Source organism: Lissotriton helveticus, chromosome 12, assembly GCF_964261635.1.
Source record: "Lissotriton helveticus chromosome 12, aLisHel1.1, whole genome shotgun sequence".
Taxonomy (NCBI): Eukaryota; Metazoa; Chordata; class Amphibia; order Caudata; family Salamandridae; genus Lissotriton; species Lissotriton helveticus.
Window position 1 is genome coordinate 792,522,343 of NC_136073.1, and position 19,375 is coordinate 792,541,717.

At 45.3% G+C, this 19,375-nt stretch overlaps 1 protein-coding gene across 2 annotated transcripts in view; it reads left to right on the top strand.

Moving 5' to 3' along the window:
- The window catches only part of KANK3 (KN motif and ankyrin repeat domains 3), a 173,756-nt gene that overhangs the window by 147,927 nt on the left and 6,454 nt on the right, over positions 1–19,375 (top strand). Inside the window, exons 5-9 of one of the 2 annotated variants that reach the window (XM_078670868.1) lie at positions 1,131–1,397; positions 11,237–11,324; positions 15,082–15,301; positions 17,453–17,595; positions 18,461–18,661. In XM_078670868.1, the coding sequence (XP_078526994.1) occupies positions 1,131–1,397; positions 11,237–11,324; positions 15,082–15,301; positions 17,453–17,595; positions 18,461–18,661 (919 nt within the window). Of the gene's footprint in view, positions 1–1,127; positions 1,398–11,236; positions 11,325–15,081; positions 15,302–17,452; positions 17,596–18,460; positions 18,662–19,375 lie in introns of both variants that reach the window. The other variant, XM_078670867.1, reaches the window with a different exon arrangement.

Here is a 19,375-nt window from a genome sequence, read left to right on the forward strand (position 1 = left end):
TTAAGTCATTTGTAAGATTGCTGTTTCCAAGACGGGTCTAGCCTCTTCCTCAGGAGATAGTAACCTCACATATGTAGTCCACATTTGCAAGATTACACATTGGGGGGCAGATTTATAATCCCCTAGCGACACCTTTACGCTGCAGTTGCGTCACTTTTGTGATGCAGCGGCGGCGTAAACCATGAGCCACATTGCGCCTTATTTACAACGTGACACATCTAGGGAGATGCGTCACATTGTAAAGCGCTGCGCCACATGAAACCTGCCTCAGGTTTCATGTGGGCGTTCCCGTGCAGGGTGGGCGTTCCGTCGCCGGAAAGCCACGTAAAAGTGATGCAGTGAAATCTACATGATTACACTGAGTCACTTTACGGCCATGTTACGTCTAAACCCTGCGCCTGCTTGAAGCAGGCGTAAGGAGTGATGCACCATGTTGTGGATAGGCCAGGTTGGAACAGTGCTGGAGTTGCTTCACGCCCGCGACACAACTCCAGCACTGCGCCAACTTTACGCCGGCAGATGGGACATGCATCTGTTTATCCATGCGCCATGATGCGCCGCATTGTAAATGCGGCTCTTCTGTGGTGGCACAAGGGTAAACTTGCGTCACGCATCTTTCAAGGCGCATCCCTGCTGATTTGCAGGGATGCACCAGGAAACGTAAATCTGCCCCTAAGTTTTTAGATAGAGACAAAACTCACACTTCACTTCTACTAGGACTTTTTTGGTTATTTATGGTGTCTCCTTTTGGAGCCTACTATGCACAAGTGCTTAATTTGAGCCGCACTTTATCATCAACACCAGCAATTATGATAGCTTGCTACATGGTGGCGCTGTTCGTATAATGTTGAGATGAGCACAACAACAGTTATTTATTAGTTCAATATACATTAAAACGGACTAATACATACTTCCCAAGCCAAACTTATAGCTTTGGTGCCCTGGAATATTCACACCCGTAGGAGTGTTATGGTTATTAGTTGTGTTGTTACTGGCTGCATTCGCCGGAGCAATAGGTAGTGCAAGCTACAGCGGCCTCCAGACGAGGGCCCTGGCACTTCTTTTTTTTACAAATTAAGCACTGCTATGCACTCAAATTTGTGGGCTAAAAAGATACTTTCTTGAAGCAGGTATGAGACGTCCTCCAGTGAAGACTCCAGTGCCAATGAGGAAGAGGAGGATGACGACAGCTCTTCCGACAAAGTCTGTGAAGACAGCTCAGACAGCGACATCCTGAACTACGTTGACACGTCCGAGGAAGAGCTGAACATAAACATGGACGACACAGACAGTGACGCGGAACCTACGGCGCTGGAAAAAGAAAAGAAAAAGAAAACCGAAAGACATGTCAAGAAGGAAGCGAAGACTGTACTCGGACTCGGGGAGGTGAAACCAAAGTGAGTGCACAACACACCATCCCTACACAATATGGTTATGCACGTTGTTTTAGCGTACTCTTTATATACAAGTGATATAATATTGATGAACATTTATGTAATTTACATACTTATTTTGCTTATTTTTATTAATTAATAGGAAATTTGACACCATTACCAAATGCCTTTTTTCGCCACTTCGCAGCACTAAAACCTAAGTAAGCAGAATATTTTATTGACCACTGGTTTAAGCAGGAGCAGTGGTGGCTCCTTCTCTATGGTAGAGGAGCGTTGCCCCCTCCGCCAGCAGCATAAAAAAAAAGACGATAAACATAGGTTTCGTATCTTATTTTGTTTCCCAGCTGAGTTTTAGGCGTGGGGCCAGGGAGATGACAGGCACCAACGGAGTGGTATGCCCCGCAATCAGTGCGTATGTCGGTTTGGCCGGTCGTCTCAGGCCGGCCAAACCGACATGCGCACTGAAGCTGTCTCCAACCCGAGCTGCGTTGCGGTTTCGAGACAGCAAGCACAGGCTCCCAGGTTTCCTGGGAGCACAAATCAAGGGCGCTTAGGCCAATCCTGAAGCTGCTCTCATACATGAGAGCAGCTTCAAGATTGGCCTCATGGGAGTCTGGGAGCCTGTGCCTGCAGTGGAGCCACAAGAGGAGCAGAAGACCGGCGATACGGAGGGCTGCAGGTAAGTTTGTCCCCCCCCCCATTTTTAGGGCTCGGGCGGAGCCCGAGATCCTATTAGTACAGAAAGAAAAAAAAGTGTGTTAAGGCCTCGGGAAAGACACATTCCTTAATTTTTTTATTATCTGAATGGTCATTGGTGTTCGCGGTGATGTATTTTTAGTAGTCTTGATGCTATTGGGCAGTTGTAATTTTCGGGCGCCATTTTGGGCATATTTCGTGCGGTTACGTGCTCGAAAGTGCATTCATCTTAATTAGGAGCTGTCAGGGTGGCCGTGTAATGCATTCTAGATGGTGTGCGCGCGTTCACCATCTAGCAGTGTGTTTGTCGGGCGCGCGTCCTCCTCACGTGCACACAGGCATAGACGCCGTGTGCGGCTCCTTCCTGCCGGCCCGGGGAGCTGCTCTGCCGCTCTCTGGCTCACTCCCCGTCTCCCCGCCTGATTTAGACATCACCGGCTCGGGCTCAATTACCAGTCCAGGACCCGGGCAGCGCGCTGCCTGGCTCCCTTCTCTTCCGTTACGGGAACCCCGCTTTTATTGTAATATCGGCACTTTTTGTATCTCATTTTCATGACTATATTTGTGATGATAAGAACCTGCCGCCAGCCGGATCCATCTAGGAAACAAAGCTATTCCGTTTGGAGAAACAGCCCCGGGAAGCGGCAAAGAAGGGCGGCCGCGGCCGGGCTGTCAGCGCGCCCTGCACACACCGCCCCGGAAAGCTCGGGCCAGTGACTTCACAGGCCCTGCACAGTCCCATCCCCACGGCGCCCCCATTCATGCCCACGCCCCTTCCAGCAGTACGAGAAGGAGCCCCCGTCTCCCCATGAACACGAAGTGACATGACGCCTCCAACATCGCAATGTTCCTTCAAACAACCAAAACAAATGTCTCTGCTGGCAGATTTTATCGCCCCGAGAAAGGCACTCTTTTCCTCCGAAAATAAATATATCATACACAATAAAAAAGTGTCACTCCAGTCCCAAGCACAAACAGATCGTTCATCTCCCGGCCACTCAATCCCCAAGTTTGGAAATAAGCGACTAGGGCATAATAGGAAATTAAGTGTGTGTGTGTGTGTGTGTGTGTGTGTGTTGAGGATGGGGGCAAGGAAAGCACTCGCAGGATTTCGAGGAGCATGGCACATGCACCTATAAACCCGCACAAAAATGTTACGGTCTTAACATTTTAAACATAAATATATTGTCTACTGAGTAAAAACCAGCGAGAAACTGCACATTCAAACCTGTGCCCGCCCTGCTAAGGTTTCAGCTGACCGAACCTGATAAATGAGCGAGAAATGACCTAGTTTGAAGTTTAAGTGTGGGTTTAGTATATTTCTTGTACTTCTCCATTTTGCACCTGTCTCGGGGTAAAGACGGACCCCGCGCATTTTTTTTTAAATCTCTCATGCCTGGCTGGCCTTTCCGTCTTTAGGATTTATGACTTTTAGTAACTGTATGCACCTTTTGGTATGCGCTGGGGATCTCTCAGGGGAATTTCATACGAGGCTCTTTACACAATCAGTCTTACAGATTGTACGGCTCTAGGAGGATAAAAGCCTGAGTCAGCCCTGCAAGGGCTGCACTTGTGACTCCAGGCTGTTGAGGGCGTCCACAGCCGTAGCTTAAAATAACCGATCCTTCCCCCAGGCACAATCCTCCTCAATTGTCTATTTTTTAAGACCAGAAGAACACATTTCCGTCTTGCAATTATTAGCGCTGCTAACAGAATCTTGTACTTAAGACTGCGCGGGCGATTCTTCATGGCTGGACATTTGTGGTGTTTGTTTTCTTGCAGTTTTAGGATTCTCCGTGGTGACCTGTTGTTCTGCCTCGCTGGTACCGCAGCCGGCTCGTAGTGAGTGCAGAGTGAGTGTGCAGAGTAGTGAGTGCAGAGTGAGTGTGCAGAGTAGTGAGTAGTGAGTGCAGGGTAGTGAGTAGTGAGTGCAGAGTAGTGAGTGCAGAGTAGTGAGTGCAGAGTAGTGAGTAGTGAGTGCAGAGTAGTGAGTAGTGAGTGCAGAGTAGTGAGTGCAGAGTAGTGAGTGCAAATTAGTGAGTGCAGAGTAGTGAGTGCAGAGTAGTGAGTAGTGAGTGCAGAGTGAGTGTGCAGAGTAGTGAGTAGTGAGTGCAGGGTAGTGAGTAGTGAGTGCAGAGTAGTGAGTGCAGAGTAGTGAGTGCAGAGTAGTGAGTAGTGAGTAGTGAGTGCAGAGTAGTGAGTAGTGAGTGCAGAGTAGTGAGTGCAGAGTAGTGAGTGCAAATTAGTGAGTGCAGAGTAGTGAGTGCAGAGTAGTGAGTAGTGAGTGCAGAGTAGTGAGTAGTGAGTGCAGAGTAGTGAGTAGTGAGTGCAGAGTAGTGAGTGCAGAGTAGTGAGTGCAAATTAGTGAGTGCAGAGTAGTGAGTGCAAATTAGTGAGTGCAGAGTAGTGAGTGCAAATTAGTGAGTGCAGAGATGTGAGTGCAGAGTAGTGAGTAGTGAGTAGAGTAGTGAGTAGAGTAGTGAGTAGAGTAGTGAGTAGAGTAGTAGAGTAGTGAGTAGTGAGTAGAGTAGTTAGTAGTGAGTGCAGAGTAGTGAGTAGTGAGTGCAGAGTAGTGAGTAGTGAGTGCAGAGTAGTGAGTGCAAAGTAGTGAGTGCAGAGATGTGAGTGCAGAGTAGTGAGTAGAGTAGTGAGTAGAGTAGTGAGTAGAGTAGTGAGTAGAGTAGTGAGTAGTGAGTGCAGAGATGTGAGTGCAGAGTAGTGTGTAGAGTAGTGAGTAGTGAGTAGAGAGTAGAGTGGTGAGTAGAGTAGTGAGTAGAGTAGAGAGTAGAGTAGTGAGTAGAGTAGTAGAGTAGTGAGTAGAGAGTAGAGTAGTGAGTAGTGAGTAGAGTAGTGAGTAGTGAGTAGAGTAGTGAGTAGTGAGTGCAGAGTAGTGAGTAGGGTAGTGAGAAGTGAGTAGAGTAGTGAGTAGTGAGTGCAGAGTAGTGACTAGAGTAGTGAGTTGTGAGTGCAGAGTAGTGAGTAGAGTAGTGAGTAGAGTAGTGAGTAGAGTAGTGAGTAGAGTAGTGAGTAGTGAGTAGTGAGTAGAGTAGTGAGTAGTGAGTAGAGTAGTGAGGTGAGTAGTGAGTAGTGAGTGCAGAGTAGTGAGTAGTACATCACAGGCAGCAGCTGTGCAAGCTTCTTACACTCACAAGGAGACCACAGGCAGCTGAGGTGCAAGCTTCTCCCACTCACAAGAAGGACATCACAAGCAGCAGCGGTGCAAGCTTCTCACACTCACAAGAACGACATCACAGGCAGCAGCAGTGCAAGCTTCTTACACTCACAAGGAGACCACAAGCAGCAGAGGTACAAGCTTCTCACACTCGCAAGAAATACATCACAAGCAGCAGTGGTGCAAGCTTCCCTTACACACTGACAGCAGGTACTGTGCCAAGGCAGCAGCAGCAACAGAGCAAGAGTCCCTTACAAAGAACAGGAACAGCACAGAGATGCACAATGCAATCTTCTCATACTCACAGGCAGCAGCGGTGCAAGTTTCTCACACTCACAAGAAGGACATCACAGGCAGCAGCTGTGCAAGCTTCTTACACTCACAAGGAGACCACAGGCAGCTGAGGTGCAAGCTTCTCCCACTCACAAGAAGGACATCACAAGCAGCAGCGGTGCAAGCTTCTCACACTCACAAGAACGACATCACAGGCAGCAGCAGTGCAAGCTTCTTACACTCACAAGGAGACCACAGGCAGCAGAGGTGCAAGCTTCTCACACTCGCAAGAACGACATCACAAGCAGCAGTGGTGCAAGCTTCCCTTACACACTCACAGCAGGTACTGTGCCAAGGCAGCAGCAGCAACAGAGCAAGAGTCCCTTACAAAGAACAGGCACAGCACAGAGATGCTCAATGCAATCTTCTCATACTCACAGGCAGCAGCGGTGCAAGCTTCTCACACTCGCATGAAGGACATCACAGGCAGCAGCTGTGCAAGCTTCTTACACTCACAAGGAGACCACAGGCAGCTGAGGTGCAAGCTTCTCCCACTCACAAGGACATCACAAGCAGCAGCGGTGCAAGCTTCTCACACTCACAAGAACGACATCACAGGCAGCAGCAGTGCAATCTTCTTGCACTCACAAGGAGACCACAGGCAGCAGAGGTGCAAGCTCCTCACACTCACAAGAAGGACATCACAGGCAGTAACGGTGCAATATTCTCACACTCACAAGGAGATCACTGGCAGTACACACCACATGAACACACTCCATAACACATAGCAACAATACATTGGCATTTACAATGCCATTAGCTCAAACTCAAATAAATCCGAGCCCGATTGCATTTCTAATGCTTGTTTTCATTGATGTCGCCGTTTCTTCCGCCCGCCCTCAACTCTCGTCTGACACCGGCCGGCCACTACTGTGCAGGAGAGTGCTCTACTGGGGTGTAGCTGTAATGTTTATTTATTTTTTATTTTTTTATTTTGAGAGTTTTATATAGCGCTAGCCAGACCCAAAGGTATCGGAGCGCTTTACAGCCTTATCATTCGTATGATACATTAACACAGTAAAATGTACAGTGGCTCATGACACATCGCATAGCCTCGTCGTAGAGAGCACAATGTCATTCGGAAGATAAGTTATCACAGTTGTCTGTACAGTTTCTCATGTCGCTTCACGTAGTGTCATCACAAAAGCACAATGACTCGTGACGAGATTGAATCAGGGAGGGGGGCTAGAGGAGGTAGTCATGAGGAGAGTGGAGTAGTGGTCTTAATGTCAAAGTGTCTGTGTGCGTCTGTGTGCAGGCTTCGGCGATTAGGCTGTAACTATCCTTTAGGGAGAGATCGATTGAGAAGGAGGTCTTTGAGTTGGGTTTTGAAATTTAAGTAGGAGGGGTTAGTCCTGATATGGACTGGTATGGAGTTCCAGATTTTGGGCGCATTTCCTGCGAAGGAACGAGATGCGTAGGAACTTAATGAGTCCAGCAGGTGAAGCAACTTCACTGTACTGTCTCTAGAGGGCCAAACAATAATTGTGTACTTAATGGTGGCTGTTTAAATGACTCTTCAAAGGATAAATGATGAAAGATTTAACTCAAATTTAATTCTATAAACTGCATTGCATGTACGATACATTAGTCCACAGTACTGTCTTACCACACACATTAGTATTCCCATTCCACTCTTGTAATTCTGAGGACTGATTTTATGCTAAAGTCTTACAGAATAAAGTTGTGCAGTGGTAGCATTTCATATTCCAATGACTACCAGTGACGAGTTGGCCTTGACCTGTGCTTGCGTCCATCGACTCAATTGTCATTTGAGCCTTCATCGACAGACCTGAGCTCTGGAGGGTCATCTGCCTCCTGCCCACCATGGCCGCTCTTTCTCTTCTCTCTGGATAGCCAGTCTGGTTGACATGTCGTGGTGCGAATGATACATTAACTGCAACCATGCTGCCATTGGAGAAATCCAACATAGGAAATGAGAAGGTGATGAGTTGGCAGCTAGCCGCTGTGGTTGTCATGTGTTGCTGCAGTGTGCTTCCTCCTCTGCCTGCAGAATACTCATGAAAGGTATGTATTGTCTGGACTGCAGGGCAGCATCAGCCATCTGACATGGGATCATCTATTTATTGTGCATTTTTTGCCAAAGCAACTCATCAGCAGAGGTTCTATCTGTCGTTTAATATCCTTCAATATCCTGCCAGAGCGGCCTTCGTCTACTGCACCTTGTGATACCATTAATGGTTGAGATACTCTCAAAGCCATTACAACTATTGTGACATTGTGTGACATACAGCCTGAATTTGTAAGAACTTCTGGGGTCTAAGATGGATTGAGGTATGCTCCTCAAGAGCATAGGGGTTGTTAGAGACTGTGAGAGGCGGACCCTGAAATTGTTAATACTTTGTGACAACCAGATGCCCCCTCTGTGATTTTGGGATACAGGAGCGCCATATTATGATATAGTTACACACTGAGGTCCTTTTGACTCTTATGTGTGATATACTGTGATAAGGAGGTATGTATTATTATTTTTAATTACTTATTGTGATATTAAGCCACATTCAGTCCCTCTACATTGAAATTCTCTTATATTCATAACCTTCATAGCAATGTTATGTGTATTGTAATATCATAAATTCAGGCCCTGTATTGTGATTTGTGACATTTAACGTAGCATTGTGATATAGTGCCATTCGGACCCAGTATTGGGATTTTACAACACGCCAGCCCAGTACTGCAATAGTATTCATTTCAGCCCATCTAGTGTTGCATTTCAGGCCCGGTATTGTTCAAATCAGGCCTTTTATTGGGATTTTGTGACTTTCACGTCTTTAATTGTTGTATTGATTCATGCAGACCCTCTTCTGGGATATTTTAAAATATTCATATTCTGTGTTGTGACTTTCTTTGACTTACAAATCATGTGTGTGGGTGTTGTGTACAGGCAGACAAAAGCTGTGGAGATTGCCTCATGTTCTGAATGATTGTATGAATCCTATTTGTAAAGCTCAACTTATCACCCCTTAATGGTTTCAAGGTTCTGGGGGCTGTTGGGGACATTAACCCGTTTACCGGGCGGACATTCCGCCCCGGTGCGGGCATTCTGAAGGGTGGGCGGGGCTGCGTCGGCCAACGGTCGTGCGCAGCACCCAGAAGGTAGTGCTTGTATCGGCCGTTGGCCGACGCGAGCACGGAAGGGGTTAAGAGTCACATGATGCTGAGCTGAGTTGCACTGCTGCCGGGGATCGAACCGTAAACCACACGCTCAGCAGTCAGCCACCCTGGCCATTGCACCACACCTCTCCCTCCTGCAGTCATTATCAAATTGCCCTTTTATACTTTTGAGCAGCACACACATGAATTGCAGTCACCCTGCTCAGAGGTGAAAGTAATATGCACAACCAGCAGGCAGCCCTCCTCCTGTGAATAGGGATTACTGTGTTTTGATATTTGATTCCTGGGATGCAGGTGTGAGGGGCCATCCAAGTAAATCATCAGCTGCTCCCTGACAGCAGCCCATAGGAAAGGGCAGATGAAAAACTGATTCTTAATTTCAGACCTAGGTACCAAAACAAATCCACTGGGGTCAGGAGAGGCAAGACTGTCTCTATCCGAGTCTCACCACTGTACCCAAAGACCAAACACAACCATAAGGACATTTGGTGCACTTTTCCATCTCGGAGCATGCCCTTTGGGTTTATCCGAAACAGATTACCAATAATCCTGCCTCTTCCCTTGTGTTTGTGGGGCCTTCCAGTCCTTTCGCCCTATATTAATGTCGGCCATCATGTTTATTTTGTCTGCTGCAATAAGTGTGCTTTTTGTTCTTCCTGCTTAGGAAAAACATGTCTTACTCCTTTTTATCAGTAGACCAAAGAGGGAAAGCCTCACAACTGATGAACTCATGACATTTTAAGATTTCAAACTAAATGATCTCACTATATATCAAAGTGGGAAGGGATCTGCACCCAGGGTATCGGTGCAACACTTGCATCACATGGATATATTAGTAGGATCCTCACTCCTTTTTATGACCGCCTGTTCTCCATTTGGAGAGACAAGTCCCTCTGCTCCCCATTCCGAACAGTAATGCCCCTCTCTTATGCCTATTTATGTCATTCATGCTGTCTTTTCTCATGTTTTGACAGCCATATTGTGTCTTCTGCGTCATAAAGGACTGGGCACCTTCTTCTCCAAGTTTGTGACAGCAATGCTCCCCATTTTCACTCTTTCAATAACTATGCCTCTGTGTTTCTATGTTTATAATAGTTATGCAGCCTTTTCATCATGATAATGGTGGCCATGTTGCCACCCTTTTTGGACAGTCTCTTCTCTATGTTTATTAGGGCTAAGCTGTCCTTCCGCCATGCATATGCCTTACTGCATAATCTTATTTTATGTGATGGCCATGCCCACTTTTATCACAGTCCCTTCAAGCCACGCACCTCTTGGGCTGTCAAACAAGGCCATTCATTGTGAGGCAAGGAACTATAATCATATGCGTATCGAGAGAGAGAGGACCAGATAGCTAGTCCGTATGCGAAGGAGGCATAACAGGTCCCAGGCAGGCTCTGCCCAGAAAAGCTGGTCATCCCCTTGCCACTTCTCTACCTTGAAGTCATATACAGCTAAAACTAGCGTGTTTTTGAGAAGGGAATCCCCCTCTCACACATAGATAAACACTTTAGGGCGTGTATATACATAGTCTGGATTACACACCCATTACCTTTAATTCACACCTACACCTTTTTATCTTGGTCCTGAAGAAAGCCAGCATAGTTATAAGGCACTGGCTGAAACATGTCGACCCACCACTGGATGTGAGAGGTCGTAACTCGCCTCCTACATCCAAAAAGCCTTATTTTTAACCGCTGACGGAGGCCCAGTTGTTAAAGTTTAATTTACCCTCGGGCACTGGGACCCCCGCCAAGCCGTTTTAACATCACTATACCTTACACCTCACACTGCACACTCAGCAATATACCTGCTCCGCTGTAATCAGGCGTCGAAGCACACCCGGGACACGCTAGGTGTTACTGGGTGGGCCCGATGATGAAGCATGCCACCAACTAGGTTGGTGGGTGAGGGCTTCATGAACACACCTACAAGGTGTTCCTACCCCCTGACAAAACATATTTGAGTCCCTTAACTTAGTAGTTGATGAGCTAGTCTCCTTCTGATTAAATATAGAGGAGCTATAATCGCCATGAACAGGAGGAAAATTTTATTTTTCCTCTTTTTGTGACATCCATAGTCGCCATCTTTGAAGGCCATGCCCGGCTTTTGATCTCTGTTTTTGACAATCTTCCTATCTTTTGCTCCTGATTATGGCGCCTGTGCTGCCCCGTCCTTGCTGACAGCCTTTTCTCTTTCTTTATGAACCATGCATGCTTTCTCTTCTCTCAGTGTATGACAGCTATGACTCATTTTCTCTTATTTTGCGATGGCCATGTCCTCTCTTGTTTTCTGACCTCTCTTCTGCCTCGTCCCCACGTTTGAAGGTCATGCCCTTGTCTCTCTCTGTCAACAGCTGCACTGCATGCTCTTGTCCATATCCGAGTACCACAGCCCACCTACTTCTTGGTAATGGCAGCCATGTTGCCTATTTCCGTTTGTGCACGAGCTAAATGGATTACAAAATGATAATGAAGAATTTATTTGGGTCATTCTGTTTCCACAGGTTTGAACTGAGTCTGAAGATGAAAGAAGCTTGCTTGATTCTTAAGAATCACCTCAGCGACCCTAGCGCCATGAAAACCAAAGAAACTGTAAGTAGAACTAAGTAATTTACACCATAAAAAAAGCTTTCCTACCACGTTTCTCAGAAGCCTGAAGGTTTTTGGAAGTTATATGTAGTATCCATTATCTATATTGTCGTGAAAGTCCTGATTTTCAGGTATATAGATGAACTTCGTGACATTTATAGTTTCTGGTGATGCAAGGTCGAATGAAATAAACCTAACAACTTCACACAGGGGAGGCTGAATTCTTTCTTTCAAATAATCCCCAAAAATGGAGCACAGAGGTAAAAAAAAAAGTTCATACCTTTGACAACAGGATTGTGGAAAAATCCTATATGTTTAGGTGTTCACCACTTTTACGATTTCTCCTTAGTGTTCAATAAAAACACACACAAGTTCACTTTTTGCCCAATATCTGTCTTGGTTGTTCGATGTGTGAAAAAGAAAGTTGATCTATCCCTCTACGACTGTTGCGTGATGAGTAAATTGAAGGATGTTTCATCTAATGCTTTCAATTTGAAATGCTAAGTAGACTAGTAGTAAAGCTAGATACCTACTGCCACCTAGTGGAAGAAGTGCGCGAAACAGCTACTGTCACTAAATCGGAAAGTTCTGGTGGAAATGTAGTTTTTGCGGCTGCGAAAATTGCATTTAGATGTGTGGGTAATCTGCAGTCCTAGGTCGTCTGCAATACTTTCAGATTAGGAGATCAAATTTCAGATTAGGAGATCGACTGATTTAGATGCTTCAGTTACTGATTTGTTCTTGGCTTTACTCCGAGAGAGGGACAGTGAGTCCTTTAGTTTTACACTACTCAGAAGCCTGACATTGACCAAAATGAAGCTATGCAAGGTAGTGGGCGTGACCTGAGTTAAATGAATATTACTTGCCTGACAATATCAGAAATAGATGTTTTGCGTGAAGCACCAGTGAAAAGTAAAGAAACTTTATGTGGTGATGAAGAGTATGAATAAATCAGTGTTACTCTGTAGGCTTTGGACATTTATCAACTTATGCAGTTTGATTTGGTGATTCGAAGTATCTTAGGCTAGCATATGAAATCACATGTGTGATCCTGCTTCACTGACCTTAGACTGACCCTAGTCGGTAAACTACTGGGTCAGCCTTCACACCACAGAGACAATGGTCTGAGATCAGTGCTTATTTTGTAAAATAATAAGTGCCAGGGCCCTGACCTGGAGGCCACTGCAGGTTGCACTCCCCCCCCCCTCAGCCCCCATGCCTAAGATGGTACCAAAACAACTGCTAACTGTCTCTCTCGCCTGCAAGTGCGACAGTTCAGATTATTCCAGGTCCCCAAAGCTAAAGAAATGGCTGGGGAGGCAGATACTAGTAATTTTTATTGTATATTGTTTTCATAAGCAACCGTTGTTTCGCTCACGTCGAAATTAGACGAGCAATGCCACCATGTGGCAGACTGACATAAGTGTGGTGTTGACAATTAAGTGCCAGTCCGAGCACTGTCAACCAATTAAGTGCCAGTGCCAAGCACCGGACACCACCGGTTCAAATTAAGCATTGGCGGATATAGTCATTTTCGATCTACATGTTCTGCTTTCTTCTTCTTTCTAAGAGCTGAAAACATCTTCCGTGCCAAATTCAAGAGCAGCGGTTACAAGAACAGCCAAACCCTTCACTGATATTGATATTGTTTTTAAAGCGCGCAAAGGCCAAAAGGCTTCTTGGCACTAGTGGCTGCAAAATTAATACAACAGTGGACTAATAGGGCAGGGTGGATGAGAAAAGCCAGGTCTTAAGTAGTTTCCTGAAATAAGTGAGGTTAAACTGGGTTTTAAGATGCCAAGGCAGCATGTTCCATAATTTACATGTGGAAGAGACAAAGTTCTGCCACCCCAGGATGCTTTGTTAATCTTGAGTTAAACCAGAGTTTGGGATGCAGATGATCGTAGAACTCTCCTAGGTATATACCATTCAAATTTCTTACTGAGGTAAATTGGGCCTGTGTCATGAAGGACTTTATGGAAGGAGATGTGGGCAACAGAAACTTCCTCCTTGAACAATGTGAGTAGTTCTTCCGATGGACAGATATAGTGGGCATTTTTCGATGATGCTCGGGACAAAAAGAGTTGGGAACATTTAACTGGTATCTGGACTTCTTAGGACCCAAATAGATTCACGAAGGCCCATAGGTTATTGTGACGTGTTTACAGACATGCATGGTTATCACCTTTTCTGAATATGAACGTTACACGTTGCTGAGCCAATCTATTGCATGTCTTTTACCTCTTGCAGACAGGGATAATCCAGCATCTTAAAATAGGCATGGGTGATACTTAGAAGTTTATTGTAAAGTTTGCTGACTCTCTTAAGCAATTTATTGCTCCGTTTAACCACTGCTACTAAACATAGTAAACAGACTAAAATTGGATACAAAACAAAAGCAGGCATTACGACAAATTTTAGGACATATAATGCAAAATCAAGTAAAAACCAGGTGGTCACCAATCACAAAAGAGTTTATAACCACATACTTGCCAACTCACACGGTGCCACAGTGTGACACACAATATCGACTTCCATCACACCGTCATCACACCGTCACCCGTTGAGGAGCCGATATCACAGTGTGGCTGGGAAGACAAGCTGAAAACCACTGTAAATAGTGGTTATCCTCCTCGTTTTTGAGAGGCTTTGAACTGCTAACGTCCATTAAAGGGTGTGAAAACACCCCAGGACATGAGCAGCAGCCTCAGCAAGCTTTTTTGGAGTGTGGGGGAGGAAGGGGGTTGAGAGCGGAGTGGGGTTCAAAAGTGTCTCCTAGGTACTTCTCGGCACGAGGCCCGCCCCTTCAAGGCTCCGCCCCCTCCTCACACTGAGAGATTATTCTACAAGTTAGCAGGTCTGCATCCACTCTGCTCAAGGTGGGAGGAGCTTACTGGACTTGAGTGGAGCAGGATGTCTATAGTCCTAGGTAACAGCTTGTTATGGTTCTGCTTGATTGTAAATATTTAAGGTGAGAGGTTTGAGAAGGAAGAGTGGATGAGTTGGACAACTATAGGACGGGTGGGAAGAGTCTCATATACTTTTGCTCAACAAATGGTAACAGTGATTAAAGTGAGCCGGTGGTTTCCGGTGCTCAGCACTGGAACTTAATTATCAACACCGGCACTTTTTATGAGAGCCAGTTAAAGACACATTCATTTACTGGAAGATTAAATATTTTGCCCAGAATCACAGGATGTTGAGCCAAGACTCGAACCTGCTTCCCCAGCTCTGAAGTCAGCAGCTCTGGCCATTACACCCCATCCTCTCCCCACTTTCATGGTTAGTATTTGGTTCTGTTTTAGGCGGCGCTAACAGGAGAAATGGGATGGTGGAAACTGCCTCCTGACGAAAGCCCCAGCACTTTTTTTTTTTTTCTTCAAATTAACCACTGGGTGGTAATTGTCACTGGCAGTGGTGTGTAGTGAGCTGGACACCTGGGAAGCTAAAGTCAAATCCTGCTTGGTAAATTTACGAACATTTACTATGAGTTTGAAACTGCTAGAAACTGAAGAATAAAATTCCATCTGGTTTCATCATCTACTCTGTCTACGCTCATTCTTACATTATTTCACTACTCACGCTAAAATTAACCAAGAAAGTGGATTTTGTCCTCCATCATTGTTTCAATCATACTTGGTATTAATAAAGTACTCAATAAATACAATTGAGCCATCACAAAGTTGCATAAATGAATGTCGGAAATAATAATGTTAATTGGAGCATTATTTAGGATTAAGGAATATTTTTCTTACCTCAGATCTCCAGCACACATACCATCCAGCATGAGTGGTTCAGAGTATCCAGTCAGAAGACCTCTCTTCCAAACACTGTGGCCAACTATCTGTTGGCGTTTGCGGAGGTCTCTCCCGCCGTACTCAGCTTCGTGGTCAATCTCGCGGATGGAAACGGGAACACCGCTCTTCACTACAGCGTCTCGCACTCCAACTTCCAGATTGTAAAACTTCTCCTGGACACAGGTCAGTGGCTGAAGCTCTTATGCTATGAAAAGGTGTAAGAATCCTAATAACTCCTGAATGGACACAAAACTGACTTACAGGAAGTTAGGCTCGCTCACTTTACTTGAACGGTGCAATTTGTTTCTGATATTCATGCTACACCACTTTCACCAGCAAAACACACAAGATGATGGATGGAATGTTGCACAATGGCAAAACATTCACCCCCAGGCACAGATCTGGGTTTAATCCATCGTTATTTTGCTCACCAAGCCACCCCAGTTCAGACATGGCCATATGCAAATCAGTCTTGACCCTGTGCCTCATGGGAACAGTCCAGCCCGAACTGCCAAGCCATGTCTTCCCTGGACCAGAATCAAGCTTCCGAGGACCGGTTTCTGACTATCAGCCGTCTTCAGCCAGGATAGCTTGACTCCAGTGGCATAGTGAGCACGGGACCCACGTCTGGGCATACCCTTCCCACATAGGGTGAACAGCAAAACACACAAGATGATGGACGGAATGTTGCACAATGGCAAAACATTCCCCCCCAGTAACTTTCACCAGGCATTGGCCTATTAGCTTTGCCAATGGTATTTAGCCTTGCTCTACAGCATCCTCAATGCTGTGCAGAATTGCTGAAGAAAACAAACAAAAAATGTTCTAAGATGTGGTGGCTGTGACATTTTATAGGCGCATGCAACACGCAATTGAACATCTACAATATGACACAAGGGTATTTTTTAATGTAACAAGTTGGATCAATAAATTGAAAAAAAGTCATGAAAAAGTTGGTTTTCTTTCTTGAATCTTAAGTGGTTGCAACATAGAAGCTGTGGGTGGGAAGCATTACAAAGGAAGAGGCCGGTGTGAAGAATCACAGAGGATGCGGGTGACGAAAAAACACAGAGGAAGAAGGTGTGAGGAAAGAAGATGGAGGACAAGGGATGAGGAAAGCAAGACTGGGGGCGAGGGTACTGGAAGCAACACTGAGGGGGCAGAACACAGAAGCAACACAGAGGGTGGCACAGAAGCAATGGGCAAGAGAGCAGCACGGAGCGGGGGGTTAGGAAGCACACGGGCAACAAAGCTGTGTGGGCAGGAGAGACGCACACGGGCGACAAATCACAACATGCAGTGTGGTTTGGGGAGAGGCTGGCAAGAGGGAGACAACTGAAACATGCATGCACTCTCATAGAGTGCTTAACCCAAAGGAAAAAGCAGTGTTAAAAAAGCAAGCAGTGGAAGGACACAATTCATGTGTCCATGCTCCAGGGGAGGGACAAACACAAGAGGAAGAACGAAAGTCTACTCAAGCTAACAAATCAAGCACAAGCATATGAGAGTGAGAGTAGTGCCGGTGGCAACCAATGGTAGGCAATTAGAGGGCTCTAGGTCCACTGTCAGATTATAATAGATATTTTTGCCAACGGAAAGCTTGCATTTCAGTGAGACCTAAAAATCCATCGGCACCTCTGAAGAATACCTTAGCGTGCTGTAATTCTGGGGTGAAAAATAGCAAACAAAGGGCTGTGGGTGATTGATTAACGTTAGGCCATTCAATTCTAATGCAAAATAATGCAATAAACATGAGGGGGAAGCAATATTGCGTTTTGACTAAAGGAACTGTAATACAACACTGCCATCGTGTGGCTATTTTAGTTAAATGCAGTAAGACTTCAAATGAGTTAAAGTTACGAGTTGACCTTGCGAGAAGCATTTCAAAAACACCTACAACATGTAAGTGCCTTGCAAACATTGAAATCTCTTTATATATATATAATATATATTATATTACCTTGATTAGAAAGAGATTATGTCCGCAGATGTGCAGGTATAGTACATGTGATTTAGGAAAGTTTAATGATAGCCTTCCTTCTTCTGGAGGATTATGTCTGATCAGAACCAGTTTCGGCTCATCCTCAGGGGAATTGTGTAGGTGAAATAACCATGACAACGAAACCCATCTTACTTCCATTTTCAAACCAAGTGTAGAATGGATACATGGGTATTCTGTTGTACATACAACTGCACCTTCTAGTTGATGGGAAGATGTGTGGTCTGCTGCTCAGTCCAAGCTTGTTGCACCTAGGATTCCTGCTGTCTGTGGGTGCATTAAAGGTGCCTCGCCACTGTCATTTTTAACGTCCACATACTTGTATGTCTTTGCAGAGGTGTGTAATGTGGATCGACAGAACAAGGCGGGCTACACCGCCATCATGCTCGCAGCTCTCGCTGCCGTGGAAATGGAAGAAGACATGAAGGTTGTGAGGAGACTGTTCAGCATGGGGAACGTCAACGCTAAGGCAAGCCAGGTTAGACTCCTCCTCCTCCTCCTCTTCATCATCATCAGGAGTACATTAGGGTTTTCCTAAGGAAAACAGAACCTAAAACTGTGGAACAAACACGATAACTAGGGGCCAGATTCACAAAGGGACTTATGACATGTAAAGTTACGAATGTGGAGTGTCCGCACTCTGGGTGGAGTCTCCACGTTCATGGCGGAATCTCTTTACTTGGGGCAGAATCTCCATACGGCACACTTTCTGCAGTGAGCCGTATAGGGATTCCACCCCGAATGCAGAGATTCCACCCCGAGTGCAGAGACTCCACCCCAAGTGCGAAGACTTTGTGCTTGTAACTTTACGGGTTGTAAGTCTCTTTGTGAATCGGATCCTAGGAGTTTTACGTGACCCATAGAAACTAGTCCCAAGGGCAGACGATGCACTGCCACACCTCTTAGTATGTCCATATACAACGCAGGTGTGGGACTTGGTTGGTGAAAAGGTCTTTCATTAGAGCAAGATATATTTGAATGTAATAATACACTAATGGCCTGCTTACGAGTAAAGACCTTGTGTGGTATATTTATTGTGTGCTTTATGGTTCTAATATCTGAAACCGAATAAAGATTATTATTGATTGATTGGAGTAGGAAGGAATTCTATGAGGGCATTCTAGCTTCTCAGAATTTCCACCTATAATTCCTCATGACTCATAACCTCGCCCAAAGCATTAAGATGCAATAATTACACCCGTTTGTGTAAAGATGAGGGTGTTGCAATGGAATCAGGAAGAAATTTTACATGTATTTGTACTGCTCACAAGGGACTGTTATCAGACTTGCATAGGGGAACATTTCTGGATGCTACTTACCGATTTCCATTTTTTTCGTTTCAGGCTGGTCAGACGGCATTAATGCTGGCCGTCAGCCATGGGCGCCAGGAGATGGTGAAAGGTTTACTCGCCTGCGGTGCCAATGTCAATATCCAGGATGACGAAGGTTCCACAGCACTAATGTGCGCCAGTGAGCACGGGAGAGTGGAGACAGTAAAAGTGCTGCTAGCCCAACCCGGGTGTGATGTTTCTATCACAGATAATGTAAGTCAACTCCTGCTTATTGATGTCATAGTTACAGGTGTATATAAGCATCACAGTCCATTTCAAGTTAAGAGCCCTTTAGAACAGCAATCCTGTAGTTAGCATGGGTCTTTAGTTAGCAGGTAAACCCTGGTGAAGTTCATTACTGGGTGGCTAATGGACCTACAGTGCAGAATGCTGGTAAACTGATTTTGAATATTTTTGGTTATGCATAGTTGATAATTGGTTGAGAGGCTCTTTACTCCTACAAAAACAGTGTATCTAAAAGACCATCTCTTTTGCCCAGCATTACATCTCTTTCACCAAGACATCCTTTAGGGTAGAGATGTGTGTCAAGACTTGACTTCAGGGAGACGTGACTCACCCTTTGTCGTGTTGAGATTAATTACGTGGGAACCATATAGTTGGATACTCCATAGTTGACTCCTTGTCCCATCTGCAGCCCCTCAGCCGCCTCCTATTTCTTTTGAGAAGCAGTCAAAGGACAGGGAATTCGATATATTCTCAATGGACAGTAAATATGAAATGTCAACAGAAAGGACAATGTTGTCCTCTCAGGGCCATTTATTTATTTATTTATTTTTTAGAAGACTGGCCGCCTCTTCCTAACACTCAGATCTTCCAGAGGTCCTTAATCTACTCTTGGAAATGGATTTCTGTGAGGTTGTTGAGACTAGAAATTACAAATGAAATTGGTCTTTTAAACTTACCTCT